General features: G+C 44.0%; 1 protein-coding gene across 1 annotated transcript in view; it reads left to right on the top strand.

Annotated features, from left to right (window-relative positions):
* Positions 1–16,084, top strand: part of IPPK (inositol-pentakisphosphate 2-kinase) — a 144,721-nt gene that overhangs the window by 92,063 nt on the left and 36,574 nt on the right. The window contains exon 4 of the mRNA XM_063940715.1: positions 10,467–10,533. Coding sequence (XP_063796785.1) covers positions 10,467–10,533 — 67 coding nt within the window. The remainder of the gene's footprint in view (positions 1–10,466; positions 10,534–16,084) is intronic.

Raw genomic sequence — 16,084 nt, forward strand, 5'->3', positions numbered from 1 at the left:
AGCTCTTTTAGAAGACTTCAAGGGCCGCAGCACTTTCTATGTCAGTCTGACATTCTGTGCTGCAGCTCCATCGCCTCCCCAGCAGTGCTACATACTCCCGCATACTGGTTCCCGGGTACTTGCAGCGGAGGCACGCCGGACTTCAGGCACACACCGCTGACGCTCTCCTGGATCACGTGGCTGCACATCAGGGAGGAGGTAAGAGGGTCCCCCAGGTGGGACCCGCCAGTAAATCGCGGTCTGGTCGCGGTCCCAGGAGACGGACCGCACTGCTGGTGTGGACACTGTACTGCACAGGGACCCCACTATATCCACTAGGGCAGGGAGCACAAGTCAGATTTACAAAATATATGTACATTTGAATAAATTTTAAAAATATAGAATATATCGACATTGGTGTTGTAAGAAAAGGGACATTGGGTTCATAGAGGATCATTTTAAAATATATCCTGAGTATATTGGTGCACCTAAGGAATTTATTGTGATATATATATATATATATATATATATATATATATATATCACACACACACACACACACACACACACACACACACACACACACACACACACACACACACACACACACACACACACACTCCTATAGCTTAAATCCTCTGTTTTGTGTCCTGTGCTTACTGTCACATAACATAGGGGTTTTTTGCAGATATTGTGTTTGTCTGGCTATATTGTACCGTTGCACCCTACGATTACATTCCCTATAATGTCTGATACACAGGGTGCAAAATCTGCGGAACAAGATTGTAACCAACTTGGCCACTGCCAAGATTGCGTGTCTCCCAAATACCAATTCTTCAGTTCCGAAGGCTAAGAGTACCACCTTTTGTTCCTTTCGACCTCCAGGAAAAGCGAAGGCTCAGGTGTATCCGTGACAGGCTCGTGCTTCCAAAACCACTAAGCCTAAATCTAAACAATCCCGGGCCTCCCGTCAGCCTGCTTCCAAACAAGACAAGCCTGCTGCATAACGGGGCGGGTCTCCCCCTGGGGCACCCCACGGTGGGAGGCCGACTTCTACAGTTCGCACAGGCCTGGTTAATGACCACTTTGGACGCCTGGGTGTGAGAATTTGTCTCTCACAGGTACATGATCGCTAGTTTTGCACAACGGTTATCCCTGCGGATCCGTTAAAAGCGCAAGCTCTAAACTTGGTTGTACAACCCCTCCTGGATACAGGAGTGGTAGTGCCGGTACCTGTGTCTCAGAGAGGTAGGGGATACTATTCGACCCTGTTTCTAGTTCTGAAGCCAAATGGGTCCTTCCAGCCTATACTCAACCTCAAATCCTTGAACAAGTTTGTGAGAGTATCCAAATTCCGTATGGAAACTCTGCGCTCTAGAGTGCTGGCCATGGAACCTGAAGACTATATGCTATCCCTGGACATACAGGATGCTTACCTGCACATACCTATTGCCATGTTGCATCAGCAATATCTGCGGTTTGCTATTGGCAACCTACAGTACATTATCAATTCCAGGCACTGCATTTTGGATTGGCTACGACCCCTCGGATCGTCACCAAGGAGAATCAGGATCCTGCCGTATCTGGACGACTTGTTGATCCTGGTGAACTCCCAAGAGGTTCTCCTCAGTCATCTGGACCTGACTGTCCAATTCCTACAAGCCCACGGTTGGCTCATCAACTGGAAAAAGTCCTCGCTGGTCCCAGCTCGGAGCATGGTACACCTGGGGGCATTACTGGACACACACAACCAATGATTGTTTGTTTTTGTCTCCAGAGAAAGTCCTGAAATTTCAGGACAGGATCAGATATTTCCTCTCTCGCCCAAGAGTGTCTATACAAGTACTAGGCCTCATGGTGTCGGCTTTCGACATGGTAGAGTACGCTCAAGTTCATTCCCGCCCCCTGCAGAGGTTAATCCTTTCCAAGTGGGACGACCTACCTCATCGGATCAGGTCTCAAATTATCTCCTTGACTCCAGAGGTTCGTCTGTCACTGAGCTGGTGGCTACAGGATCAACAGTTGAGCAGGGACTGTCCCTTCTTGATCTCCAACTGGGTCCTCCTGACAACGGATGCCAGTCTACGTCTGAGTTGGGGCGTGGTGTTGGAGCAACACTCTTTCCAGGATCGGTGGACCAGGGAGGAATCTCTCCTCCTGATAAACATTCTGCAATTGCGGGCAGTGTTCATTGTGTGTTGACACTGGCCCTGCCTCTAGTACAGAACAGGCCTGTTCAAGTAAAGTCAGACAACGCACCACAGTGGTGTACATAAATCATCAAGGCGGCACTCGAAGCTGCATGGCAATGATGGAAGTATCAAAGATCCTCCGTTGGGCAGAACGCTATCTGCCAGCAATATCAGCAGTGTTCATTCATTGCCGGAGTCCTCAACTGGGAAGCGGATCATCTCGACACAATCACAAGGTTCTGGTCTTCGGATCAAGGACAAGGGATCCTCAAGCAGCATTCGTGGACGCACTGGCAATTCCATAGAACTTTCGGCTGCCATGCGTGTTCCCTCCAGTGTCACTCCTGCCCAGGATACTACGGAAGTTCAAGCAAGAAGGAGGAATATTACTTCTAGTCGCTCCAGCTTGGCCTAGACGGCATTGGTTCTCAGACCTGCAGGGTCTCTCGATAGAGCGTTCTCTTCTGCTTCCTTAACGCCCAGACCTCCTCCTTCAGGGTGCTTGTGTCTACCCAGACCTGGCCAGACTGGCTTTGACGGCGTGGCTCTTGAAGCTTCACTCCTGAGGGCCAAGGGATTCTCTGATGTGGTTATTCAAACTACGTTGAAAGTCCGTAAACCGGCTTCTGCACGAATTTATCATAGGGTCTGGAATTCTTACTTCACCTGGTGTGCTGGTAAGAATTATGATGCATATACTTTCAAAACTTCCAGACTTTTGGCTTTTCTGCAACAGGGCCTGGATTTAGGCCTTCGTCTGCCCTCCCTCTAGGTTCATATATCTGCCTTGTCGGTATGGTTTCAGAGGAAAATTACGTCTATTCCTGACGTTCATACTTTCACTCAGGGTGTTTTAAGGATTCAACCTCCCTATGTCCCTCCTGTGGCTCCATGGAATCTGTCTGTTGTCTTAAATGCCGTACAAGAGTCCATTCGAACCTCTTGAGTCTGTGGATCTTAAATGTCTTACACTTAAGGTCGTGTTTTTATTGGCTATTGCCTCTGCTAGGAGGGTGTCGGACTTAGGCGCTTTGTCCTGTCGTCCACCCTTTCTGATTTTTCACCGTGACCGGGCAGTTCTCGCCCTGGTTATCTCCCTAAGGTGATATCATCATCTTTTCATCTTAACCAAGAGATTGTGGTTCTGGCCTTTGTCTCTTCTGGTTTGTCCTCCAAACAGCGGTCTTTGGATGTGGTACGGGGTCTCCGTATTTATGTAGAGAGGTCTGCCTCCCTCAGGAGGTCAGATACCCTTTTTGTACTTTTTGGTTTTTCACAAACGTGTCTGGCCTGCGAATAATCAAACCTTGGCCAGATGGATTAGAATGGTGATTGCACAAACCTATGCTCAGGCTGGTCTCCCAGCTCCTGCTGCTATCAAAGCCCATTCTACTTGGTCTGTTGGACCTTCAGCGGACGCGCCACGGCGGGCCCACCCAAGAACAATTGTGCACGGCGGCTACGTGGTCCTCAGTGAACACGTTCATCAGGATCTAAGCCTTTGATACTTCCCACTCCCAGGATGCTTCCTTTGGACGCCGGGTTCATGTACCCGCTACAGTGCGTCCCCTCCCATGAGGAACTGCTTTAGGACATCCCTAATGTCATTCCCTGTGAAATACCAGTGTACCCTGCTGCAGAAAAGGAGATTTATGGTAGACTTACCATAGTGAAATCTTTCTGCAATGTACACTGGATTCCACAGGGCGCCCACCCCGACACACTTAGCTTTTTTGGGTTTGTATGGAATATGGTTCTGTGTGACTAACATCTACTGTCTCTCTTACCTGCTACTGCATTGGACTGGTTAACGAAACTGAGCTCCAGTGCCTGGAGGCGGGGTTAAAGAGGAGGCGGCGCAATGCATCCTGGGAACACTCAAAGCTTTAGCCTGTTGGTGCCTCGGATCAAGAACCAACTCTACACCCCAATGTTCCCTGTGGAATCCAGTGTACCTCGCAGAGATTTAACTGTGGTAAGTCTACCATAAATCAATCTCTCTCCCTCTCTCTCTTATATATATATATATATATATATATATATATATATATATATATATATATATAATATAATGTCTCTCATATATATATATATATATATATATATATATATATATATATCTCTATAGATATATATATATGTCTCTCTATATGTCATAATCTCGGTAGGGGACCCAAAAATGTGGGATTTTAGATAAGGGATATTCAACCTGTAATAACAGCCACAATTTTTTATCCACCTCCTATAAAGGGTTTATGTAAGTGGGTTGTTTGTGCTCTCCAGAGTCTCCATTGTACAAAGAGAGCCCCCAAAAATCAGTCTTTTTTTTTTTTTTTTTTTTTTTTTCTTTTTCTTCATGCATATATAGTAATGTCTCTACAATACATATTATTTGCACGTCTGAGACTGCTTAACCTGCAGTTTTATGATCACGTCCCTATGCAAGCTCTCATAAGTGATACTGACAATTTCTGCCTCTTCGGTTGTATAGATGCAGAATTACATAAGACTTTGTATACATACTATTTTACATTTTTTTTTAGTCAGACTACTTTTGTATAATAAGAGTGCCAACCAATAGAGATTTTTTTCTTAATATATAATATACAGAATACATATGGGAGACTCACAGAGGGAATGCCGGCTGTCAGTATTCCAAAAGCTGCATCCCACCAGCTGGAATCCCGGCTGTGAGCCACCCAACCCCCCCCCCCAACTTTGGGCCCCTTTGCTCGCCATAGGTTATATTCCCCACTACATCTAGTAGTGAAATAAATCTTTATTCTAATGTTTTATTCCAATCAAACTAAATAGTTTTAAAGATTTATTTTTGCTACAAGTGGATGCTGGTATTTTGGAACGTTGTTTTCCTCTTTTTGTGTTCTTCCTATTAGTTGCCCCAATGCTGGTTATGTAAGCTGTGAGCAGCAGTGCTACAGTGAGTGTATACACATACATCTTTCCAGTGGGTACATCACAAAGTGTCAGCTGGAACCCTGTGTAATATGCTGGAATCATCAGATCTGTAGGTGTTTGGCTGATTTGTTTCCTGTTGGCTCACTGAAAGTATTTGTTTGCTGAGACATTCAGAAACGTAATAGGGATATGTTAGCTGTGTTACAATGTCCCTGTTCAATGACATCATTGTTGGGAGCTTGTGTGCCTAGTGTATCCGTGCGTAAACTTTGCAAAGTGATTAAATAAGGGCATTGGAACGGTGACTGTTTAACCTTTTATCTCAGCATGGTTTATGTGTCACATATAAGTTCTATTCATCATTCTACCAAACTGGAATAGTAATTGTAAAATATATTGCATTATTAGTGTATTGGCCTATTTTAAAGATATCCACTTAAATGTTTTTAGTCATATCTGCCAATGTAAACTCCTGTTCCGTGCTATCTGGATATTGCTGCTGTACAGTTTCTCTCAGGCTGGCTGCAGATATGACTCAACTTATGTCGACAGTCTTTGGGTCGACCAGGGAAGGTCGACAGGATCAATGTCGACTTGGTCATTAGGTCGACATGTATTACGTTGACATGGGTTTTTGGACTTTTTTTGGTGTTGTTTTCTTCGAAGAGTGCCGGGAAACCCCAATTCGTACACAGTGTCCCCTCGCATGGCTCGCTTCGGGCCAGGTTACCGTTCCCAATTGTAGTCCACGCGGATCGTCAAGCATGAAAAAATCCCAAAAATGGGGGGGGGGGGGGGGGGAAGAGGTGAGAATGTGAAAAACCTCATGTCGACCTTTTGACCTGGTACATGTTGACCTAATGACCATGTTAGCCTATTGACCATGTCGACCTTCAGTAGTCTACCTAATGACTGTCGACCTAAGCTATGTCGACCGTATCCCGTAGATACTGTAGATCTCTGCAGTTCTTAGTAGCACATTCATTACCCAGCTCAGCCGCACAGGTGGGATCCTGCTCATGCCTGTTGGTGCTGTATGCTTCAGACTTCATTTTTCAACATGCTTGATTACTAATCCAACCGAGTGTGATTATAGGTAAGAGTCCCAGCTTCACGAGGGAATCAAAACTGGGATTTTTTTCTCCCCCCCCCCGCCACCTCAAAAAAAAAAAAAAAAAAAAAGAACTCCAGAACCCAGGAAGAGGCCCCTTCTTCATCAAGTGCCTGAATGACTGTATAATATACCAAATGGTTACAAATGTCATCTTCATCCACTAAGTACACTTATGACTGATCAGTCAGCCACTCGTTATGACTAGCCAGAGACATCACAACTAAGCGGGCGTTTAATACCCACCCAGTTATGATGTCATTGTCAGCGGTTACTGTGGCGGCATAACGTGTGGGTCGCCTGTACACGTTAGATGCACTGATATATATTGGCTGTGCTGCAGGGACGGCCTGATATGTTGTTCATGCATATTGGCTGTTCACACCCGCCAATGCACTAGCGATATATATCGTTTGTTGGCTGTGCAAACAATACATCTCGTATGTATCTAGCTTTAGGATACATTATGAACCATAAAACCGTTGACATGCAGTGATTCTTTATAAGCACAAACGTGTTTTAATGTTCTTGCCCATTAATTGGATGTTCCACATAATGCAGTTGGTGAAAACAGTACAGCTTTCCTATGAATTTCCAACCTGCTTCCATTTCAGGACCACCTCTTAATTTTTTATTTTGTGTCACTTTTGTGTGTTTCGAAGCTCATTATATTGGTGAAAGTATGCCCAGAAGTGCAACTACACTATATAGACAAGAGATTGGACGCTCTCAGCAAATAGATCAACAAGGTGTTATTGATATCAGCACTTTGTAGGTCCACCATGTGCACTGATTACTGCAGACACCCTTCTTGGCAAACTGTCCCCAAGTTCCTGGACAACAGCAGGCTGTATGACTTGCCATTCCACCTTAAGTGACCAACTGCGATGCTGAAGGAGGTCGTGTCTGCCTAGAACGCACCAGTCACTCCAATTTGTCCAGAGGTTCTCAATGGGGTTGAGATTTGGGCTCTGAGTTGGCCAGTCCATGTGGGACACCGAATTCTGTATACCAGTCCAGTGTCATCCTGGAAACATGACAGGTGGCATTGTCGTCCTGGTTAAAACATTCCTAGGGAGCACAGAGTTATCAAGAACATCTCTATACTTATCAAAGTTAATGTGACCATGCATTACAGCTAGTGGACTCATGCTGAAACAGCCCCACTGCATAACGCCACTACCTCCATGCTTTACTGTAGGTACTGTATGCAGGCCCAGCAGCAGAAGGGGATGCTTGTACTGGGCCCTGAGATTCCGAGGGGCGCCGGTGGACCCTCGGGATACCAGTTGCTGTGTCGTGCCCCCCCCCCCCCCCCCTCCCTTGCCTGTGCCACTGCAACAGAGCATGAGTATGTAGTAGGAAAGAAGGGAGCCCAGCCGGCCACCGGCGGCTAGCAGTAGCGTAATAACGTTTCTTTTGTGTTAACTTACGCATGTGATGCAGAGGAACCAGCTGAGCCAGCTGGCCACCTCTGAACTGAGGGGGTTATTCAGGTTTGTTAGCAACTGGGCTGAGAGACACAGGTGAGATAACTGCATGCTTGGAGATGGAGAGACATGGGAGAGTGTGTGTGTGTGTGTGGGGGGGGGGGGAGGCTAGAGACGCAGGTGAGGATGAGGCTGGAGCGATACAGGTGAGCAGTGAGGCTGGAGAGATGGGGATGAGCCAATAGCCAACCGACCTGTACTTACCAGGCAGGGATGGGGCCTCAAAAACATGAGTGTACCGTGCTTCAAGATTTCTGTTGCTGACCCTGACTGTACACTCTGGCATCAGATGTTCTACTAGCAATTGCCAAACCCAAACACGTCCATCTGATCTGAAAAGTTTAAATCGTGATTCATTACTTCGTAACACTCACCGCCATTGTTCTACTGCTAAATTTTTGTGCTCTTTACACCATCTGCTGCATTCTTCTTTGTGAATAGAGGTGTATGAGCAGCTGCTTGCCTATAAGTGCATGGGCCTCCCTATGAAGCGTTCTTGTCGAAACCGGCACATTAGTGGCCATTTGGAACTCGTGTGTAATGGTATGCATGGGACAACCCATGTTCTTTCGCTGCTCCATGGTTAGCACTCTCTGGTCCCTGGGTTGCAGTTTCAGGGGTCTTCTAGAGCGAGGTGCATTCCTGCAATGACCATTTCTCTTCCACACATTAATGACAAAAGATACAGTAGATTAAGGAACCTTCCTAACATCTGTAGTGCTTCTCACCCTCCTTCCTCCTGTCGAGCAGCCTACAATGATCCCCTTTTTTTTAACTCTGTTAGCTCCTTGTGGCAAGCCATTTAGTTAGTGAATGATCTAATCCATGCTCCTCTACCCGTTTTATACTTTCACTAACACGTGTCTGCTGCAAGAGTACACCATTTCACTTGTGCGGGGGTGTCCAATCACTTGAGTGTATAATGTTTAAGGTGTATGCCAGTAAGAGTATAGGGATAAGTCCTGATCACCAGAACCTCACAAGTGTTGGTGATGTCATGCCCTTTTGTTGGGAATAAAGACACCTCTTATTTCATATAAATGATTCTCCCAAATTAAGTCCTTATTTACATCGTAGTGCAAAACTAGTCCTCCTTGTGCTCCTAATCTGCACTTGGCAAGACTGTCCTTACACTGTCTGTCTCCTCTCATCAGCCGGTGCAATTGTGCTGCAAATCCATACCATTCTCTGGTCAACAATTATCACTGTGTAAAGTTACAAGAGAGCATTTGCTCTGCAGTTTTGCCCTTCTGTGCTTTGTAAATGACTGTTACTGAAGGATCATTTACAGATATTCAAATTGCTCCTAATATTGGTGTAAATTGGCACTAAACCCTCTCAGGGCAGTGTTAGCAAATAGCTCACTGTCTTCTGGCACCGAGTTTAATTGGCTTCTAGTGGCTTTTTGCCATTTTCTGCAACAGTATTTCAGACAGGATACTGGGTGTGTATGAATGACATTGCAAGTGGAACAAAGTTTATCATGAATGGGGATTATCACATTTTGCAATGATGCATAGCCTTTCCCAAGCAGTATCCTTGTATGTATGATGTCACCACGATGTTCCTATACTCTGGGCCAACAGGATGATTGTTACTCGGATCAAGTCTCTCCTGTAGGGTGTGGTTCATTATATCGACAAGAGTTAGGTCGACATACATTGGGTCGACCACGTTTGGTCGACATGGTCATTAGGTCGACATGGAAAAAGGGTGACATGAGTTTTTTTAAAAACTTTTTTTTGGTGTTGTTTTCCTTGAAAAGTGACGGGGAACCCCAGTTAGTGCACCGTGACCCCTCGCATGGCTTGCTTTACTCACCGTGCTTCGGGCATGGTGCCGTGCTCCGCTGCGCTCGGGACAGGTTACCATTCCCAATTGTAGTCCACGTTGATCGTTAAGTATGAAAAAGGTAAAAAAATGAAAAAAAAATTGTGAAAAACTCATGTTGACCTAGTGATCGTGTCGACCATATGTGGTCAACCCAATGTATGTCGACCTAATGACCGCCATGCTCTCCTGACATTGTGACCTGGGGGTGGTCATAGTTAGGTAGAAGTATTAATAAAATACTATTAACTGATCAATTAGATGACAAGTTTAAACTACAAGTGGGTAATTTGTATGGAATACAATTATTTATTCTATATTATTGCCAGTACTATTTTTCTGGAAAAATAGGTTCAGGAACTACAGGTCTGGGGGTGGAGATATTAAAGTGATGGATAGACAGATGACGTATAGATAGTTAAAAAAAAAAAAAAGGCACTCAAAATGGACTTTTAAATAACACTTATCTTACGGAAAATACATTTTGGCCCAGGACAGGTTCGGAACCCAGTTCCTGATGATGTCCTAATTAATGAGAGGTTCAGAAACTTGGTTCCTGCTGAAGAATAGCACTGATCATTGCCCAATAATGAGTTTTTGGTCTTTTAAGGAGGTTGAGAACATATCACATCCTAGAAAGGGACATTGGGATTTGTTAGGTGAGCATAACCTTTGTGATATAACCTAAACCACATGTGGGGAATTACATTAGCCACAATAAATTACTTTTCACCTGCCTTTGTCAATCTTCGGGCGAAAAAAAATGCAATTGAATTGCCTGATAAACAACATAGGGCAAAAACTGCGAAAACAGCCTGTTGTTTTTTTTTTCACCCAGAAAAATTATTGGGCATAATTGAATTCCCCCCCATAGTGTTCATATTTTTGTAATGCACAAATTGATCATTTTATGACTCTAATTTTAAACAAAGTTGTGTCATTTTGCAGGATGTGGTTAAGTTACCTTTGGATTTTCTGAAACGTCTCTGTGTGAAGGTCCAGTCTGAAAGGCCAGGTAAGTAGCTAATTGTAACTATTTACAGCTAGTAAAAGTCATAGGGGAAGACTGACAAACATTTTGCTTGACTACAGACTTACAATAAATTTCGAAACCGTGTTTTAAATATATGGGGTGTATTTATCAAGCAGCTTATTCATAATATTATGCAGCAACTGCGGCTTCTGCATAACCTTATGTATCACTGCTTTGTAAGATTCCTATGCTATCTGTAACCATATTTTTGGTGTGTTTTTCATATGCTCTTGCCTATGCTCCTGCGCTCTATTTTCTATGGATAGAGTGCACGGAGTTTACAGATAATTACAACAGATAATTACAACAGACAACATTCAAGAATACTTTTTTTTTTTTTTTGTTGTTGCTGGTGTTCTCTCTGTTATAACAAAACACAGTAGCTTGCTTTGCCTGCGTGTGATGCTGTCTTCTAAGGAATCCTTAGTTCTTGGGAATACTAGCCTAAAATCCTTTTACAAAACAGAGCTTTTGTAAGTAGCTGCTTCTTGGTGGGTTTGACCAGTAAATTTAAAGTGACAATAATATTAACGGGCCAAATACGCAGCTCTGTACACTTTGCCATTTTTAATTTCTGGGTCAAGCTCACCAAGAAGGTGAAAACCTTTGTAAATCTAGCCCTAAAAGTCCCTTAACATTCTGGAATACATAGGTACAGTATGCAATGTTCTGATCATTTATCTGTTGAGCTCTGTGGAATATGTTGGCACTGGAAATAGAAAAAAATAGCAATACCTCGATTTAGGGTTTCTAAATTAAACAGGATCTCCCCATGCACCAAGATTTAGTGCTGCTCTGTAATTGCTTGCTTTAAGCAGGCAGCAGTGTTGTCAGAGCCCCTCTATGAGCTTTCCAGTGAGTGTGAAAGGAAACCAGGAGCATCAACAACACCGCTGCCTGCCTCTGAGCCGGCAGTCCTAGTACTATGCAGCACAGCAGTGTCTGGCCCATTGTGGGTTTAGGGGAACTCATTAAATGTGTAGAGCAACACACCCATAATAAAAACGTATCTATTTTATGTTACCATGATGAGCGCCACCCGAATATACATTTTACGTTTTGGGTGGAGTACTTTTAAACTTCCATGGCAGCTGGTACTCTAACAGCTCATATTAACTTGCTTCTGTTTTTATATAGAATAATCTGTTGCTGCATTATATGACGTGTGTAGAGGCTGTAACACAAGTGCTAGCATTCATCAGACAAAAGACACATCACAGCAAGCTCTATAGGAAAATTCTAATATAGATGATGTGATTTTGAACATTTTAGGCTTAATTTACAAACTAACGCGCACATACCTTTTTCTTTTTAAACTACAGTAGGTTTATTTTATCATATTTGCAATACATGCAGAAAATAGTTAGCATTTCCCACCCTCCACTAATATTAACCTACCCCTTACAATCAAAGGTTATGCAAGACTTAAGGCCCGTACACACTGGTCGATGTATCGGCCGTTCTCTTGAATGGCCGATACATCGCGGGACCGTCGGCCAGTGTGTACGGGCGATACGTCTGTGAACTCCGTCGTTCACAGATGTATCACGTCGGCCGCGCAGCACAGCCGACAGCCAATATATCTAAGGATATATTGGCGCGTTGCTGTGTGTGTACGGGGCGGTCGTCCGACCGCCCGTACACATGCTGCGGCGGGCGGCGGTGATTGACAGGTGAACTGGGCGGGCGCTCGCGCCCGCCCGCTTCATGACGTCAGTCCCCCGACGGATCGGGCTGTGTGTATGCACAGCACACTGCCCGATCCGTACATAGATATATCTGCAGATCAATTGATCTGCAGATATATCTAATAGTGTGTACCCACCTTTAGCCGTTCTGTGGCTCTCCAACTGTTAAGTCCCAGCATGCCCTGCCACTGTTTTGCTGTTGAAGAATGCTAAATGTGTCACTTCACAACTGCTGGAGAGCCACAGATTGCCGGGCTTGAGTGAAGCAATATTAAACCTTTACCAAGTGAGAATAAAACATGAAGTGAACTACAAGTATTTAAATAGAACACACATCTACTGACACCACCTCTACTATACACTGCGGGCTTGTCCTTTTTACACACCTCTAGAACCAACGGCTCTGATTCATATGCCCCAACTGCACCTTCCGTGTCATTCCTTCAAAACTTGAGGTCCACGCAGTCTGCATCTTCTATCCAATATACATTCGTATTGCCACCTTTTTATTGTTCCCCTGGTCTGGTCTCCCAGTGTCTCTTCCCAAAAGCTGGAGTCTTGTTGAACTTATTCCCATTAGTTTTTTAATTCCTTTTTAGACTCCCTTCTCTCCATCATTACTACCCTTGCCTGCCCTGACAATGCTCTCACTACTGTCCTTGATTCCACTGCCCCAGCTGTTATCAGTCTTCATAGGTAACCTCTCAAACCCTGGCACTCCTCCAAAAATGTTCCCGCTTTGTTGTGCACCTCTGAGAGTAGTCACACTCTCTTGCTGACTTTCTCCACTTCATGTTCATTCTCTCATTCATTCTATAACTCTGCTCTCACTTGTCAAACAATCCTTTTTCAAAGTTCTCAACTCCACCTAGTCCTCCAACACTCACTACTTCTTAGCTACCTTCAGCTCTCTCATTGTGATTGATTTGCCACCCACTTCACCTCCAAAATAGAGTCCATCTGCTATGACATCTTATCACCTCTACAAATTTTTCAAGAACCAGGCCCTTTTTCACCATGGAAGTTACTAAAACTCTCTCTAATTCATATACTCATAAGTTTACATAGTTATATATTTACATAGTTTACATAGTGCTCATAAGTTTACATAGCCTAGCAGAATTTGTGATTTTCTGGCCATTTGTCAGAGAATATGAATGATAACTCACAAACTTTTCTTTCACTCATGGTTAGTGGTTGGGTGAAGCCATTTATTGTCAAACAACTGTGTTTACTCTTTTTAAATCATAATGACAACAGAAACTACCCAAATGACCCTGATCAAAGTTTACATACCCTGGAGATTTTGGCCTGATAACATGCACACAAGTTGACACAAACGGGTTTGAATGGCTACTAAAGGTAACCATCCTCACCTGTTATCTGTTTGCTTGTAATCAGTGTGTGTGTGTGTGTGTGTGTGTGTGTGTGTGTGTGTGTATATAAAAGGTCAGTGAGTTTCTGGACTCCTGAAAGACCCTTGCATCTTTCATCCAGTGCTGCACTGATGTGTCTGGATTCTGAATCATGGGGAAAGCAAAAGAATTGTCAAAGGATCTGCAGGAAAAGGTAATTGAACTGTATAAAACAGGAAAGGGATATAAAAAGATATCCAAGCAATTGAGAATGCTAATCAGCAATGTTCAAACTCTAATTAAGAAGTGGAAAATGAGGGATTCTGTGGAAACCAAATCACGGTCAGGTAGACCAACAAAAAATTCAGCCACAACTGCCAGGAAAATTGTTCGGGATGCAAAGAAAAATCCACAAAGCTGAAATACAGGACTCTCTGAAAAAAAGTGGTGTGGTTGTTTCAAGATGCACAATAAGGAGGCATTTGAAGAAAAATGGGCTGCATGGTCGAGTCGCCAGAAGAAAGCCATTACTACGCAAATGCCACAAAGCATCCCGCTTACAATACTCCAAACAGCACAGAGACGAGCCTCAAAACTTCTGGAACAAAGTCATTTGGAGTGATGAGACCAAAATTGAACTTTTTTGCCACAACCTTAAACGTTACATTTGGAGAGGAGTCAACAAGGCCTATGATGAAAGGTACATCATTCCTACTGTGAAACACGGAGGTGGATCGCTGATGTTTTGGGGATGTGTGAGCTACAAAGGCACTGGAAAATTGGTCAAAATTGATGGCAAGATGAATGCAGCATGTTATCAGAAAATACTGGAGGAAAATGTGCAGTGATCAGCCCGGAAGCTGCGCATGGGACGTACTTGAACGTTCCAACATGACAATGATCCAAAACACAAGGCCAAGTCGACCTGTCATTGGCTACAGCAGAATAAAGTGAAGGTTCTGGAGTGGCCATCTCAGTCTCCTGACCTCAATATCATTGAGCCACTCTGGGGAGATCTCAAACATGCAGTTCATGCAAGACAGCCACAGGAACTGGAGGCTTTTTGCCAAGAAGAATGGGCAGCTTTACATCTGAGAAAATAAAGAGCCTCATCCACAGCTACCACAAAAGACCTCAAGCTGTCATTGATGTTAAAGGGGGCAATACACGATATTCTGTTATGCTGCACCTGCCCTGTGGATTGCCCTCCCGTGCTGCACCTGCCCTGTGGATTGCCCTCCCGTGCTGCACCTGCCCTGTGGATTGCCCTCCCGTGCTGCACCTGCCCTGTGGATTGCCCTCCCGTGCTGCATCTGCCATGTGGATTGCCCTCCCATTGTCCATTAACTTATCTAGCCTCCCAATCTTCAGGGTTGTCCTTAAAACAAATCTTTTCTTTCTAGCTTACAACCCCTCCTCTCAATTCTGCAGTTTCTGCCTTCTCACCATTGTGCCCACCTGTATTCCTTATAAATTGTAAGCTCCTATGAGCATGGACCTCTCCCCTTTGTCTTCTCTACATACTTTCACTTAGAAATAAAAATAATAATGGGAGTATTTTGAAGGCTCATGTCATTTGCTAATGGTGTATACTAAATAATTTGACCGTTCCTAGTACAATAGCTGTTTCACTCTACTAGGAAGGGTAATTATTTTTGGAACATTGTAAATCTGTTGAGATGAGATAAGGTAAAAAAATATGGTAAATGATGACAGTCCTCTGTAATCTGTCTGCACCACCATCCTCACTGTTTCCTATAGACTCGTTGATGGGACTGTTTTGAGCATAGCAAGTCATGGTCATGTATTTTTGTCTTGTAACATACATGGAACTTGTTAGTTTCTTGGTGACACATTTAAAAACACATTAATTAGGTTGAATGTATGATCGTTTGTCTCCTATAGTCATGTCTGATTTAGTGTTCCTACACCAGTTTGGCAGGAGCCTCGCATCGCTATCTGAGCTGATGTACATGCTCACATTGGCTACATGTGGCTATAGCTCTGTAGATTTACACGTGCTCATATACTGTATGCTTGTATGCTTCACTTGTGTTTAAGAATAAAAAGCCCATAGCCTGTAACCTACACCCCCTCTCCCCACCCCCACCTCCCCATACATCTCGACATAATAGAAAAGCTTCTTCCCTGATGTCAAGCAGCTGCAGGTCTCTCTAGGGTCCAAATTTGCATTATTGCTAGATGGCGCCCCACTCTTTTTGTACTGTGCACCTGATGAGTGACATCCTGGCCAACCTGGAGTTATCTAAAGCCATCTGTGGCCTCCCAGTTGCTTCCCCTCATAATGACCCTGTACTTACTGTGCTCAGATACCCAAGTAGACAGGTTATCCAATCCCATGAGACCATCAGCTGAACATTAACATCAACTGAGGACCTGTGCTCTGTGTGTCTTCCACACACCAGTTTTTCTTACAGATTCATTTAAATGAGTAGTATTTTTTTAGACCATGTGTGGACAACAAAATAT

This window comes from Pseudophryne corroboree, chromosome 9, assembly GCF_028390025.1.
Source record: "Pseudophryne corroboree isolate aPseCor3 chromosome 9, aPseCor3.hap2, whole genome shotgun sequence".
In the NCBI taxonomy this organism is placed as follows: domain Eukaryota; kingdom Metazoa; phylum Chordata; class Amphibia; order Anura; family Myobatrachidae; genus Pseudophryne; species Pseudophryne corroboree.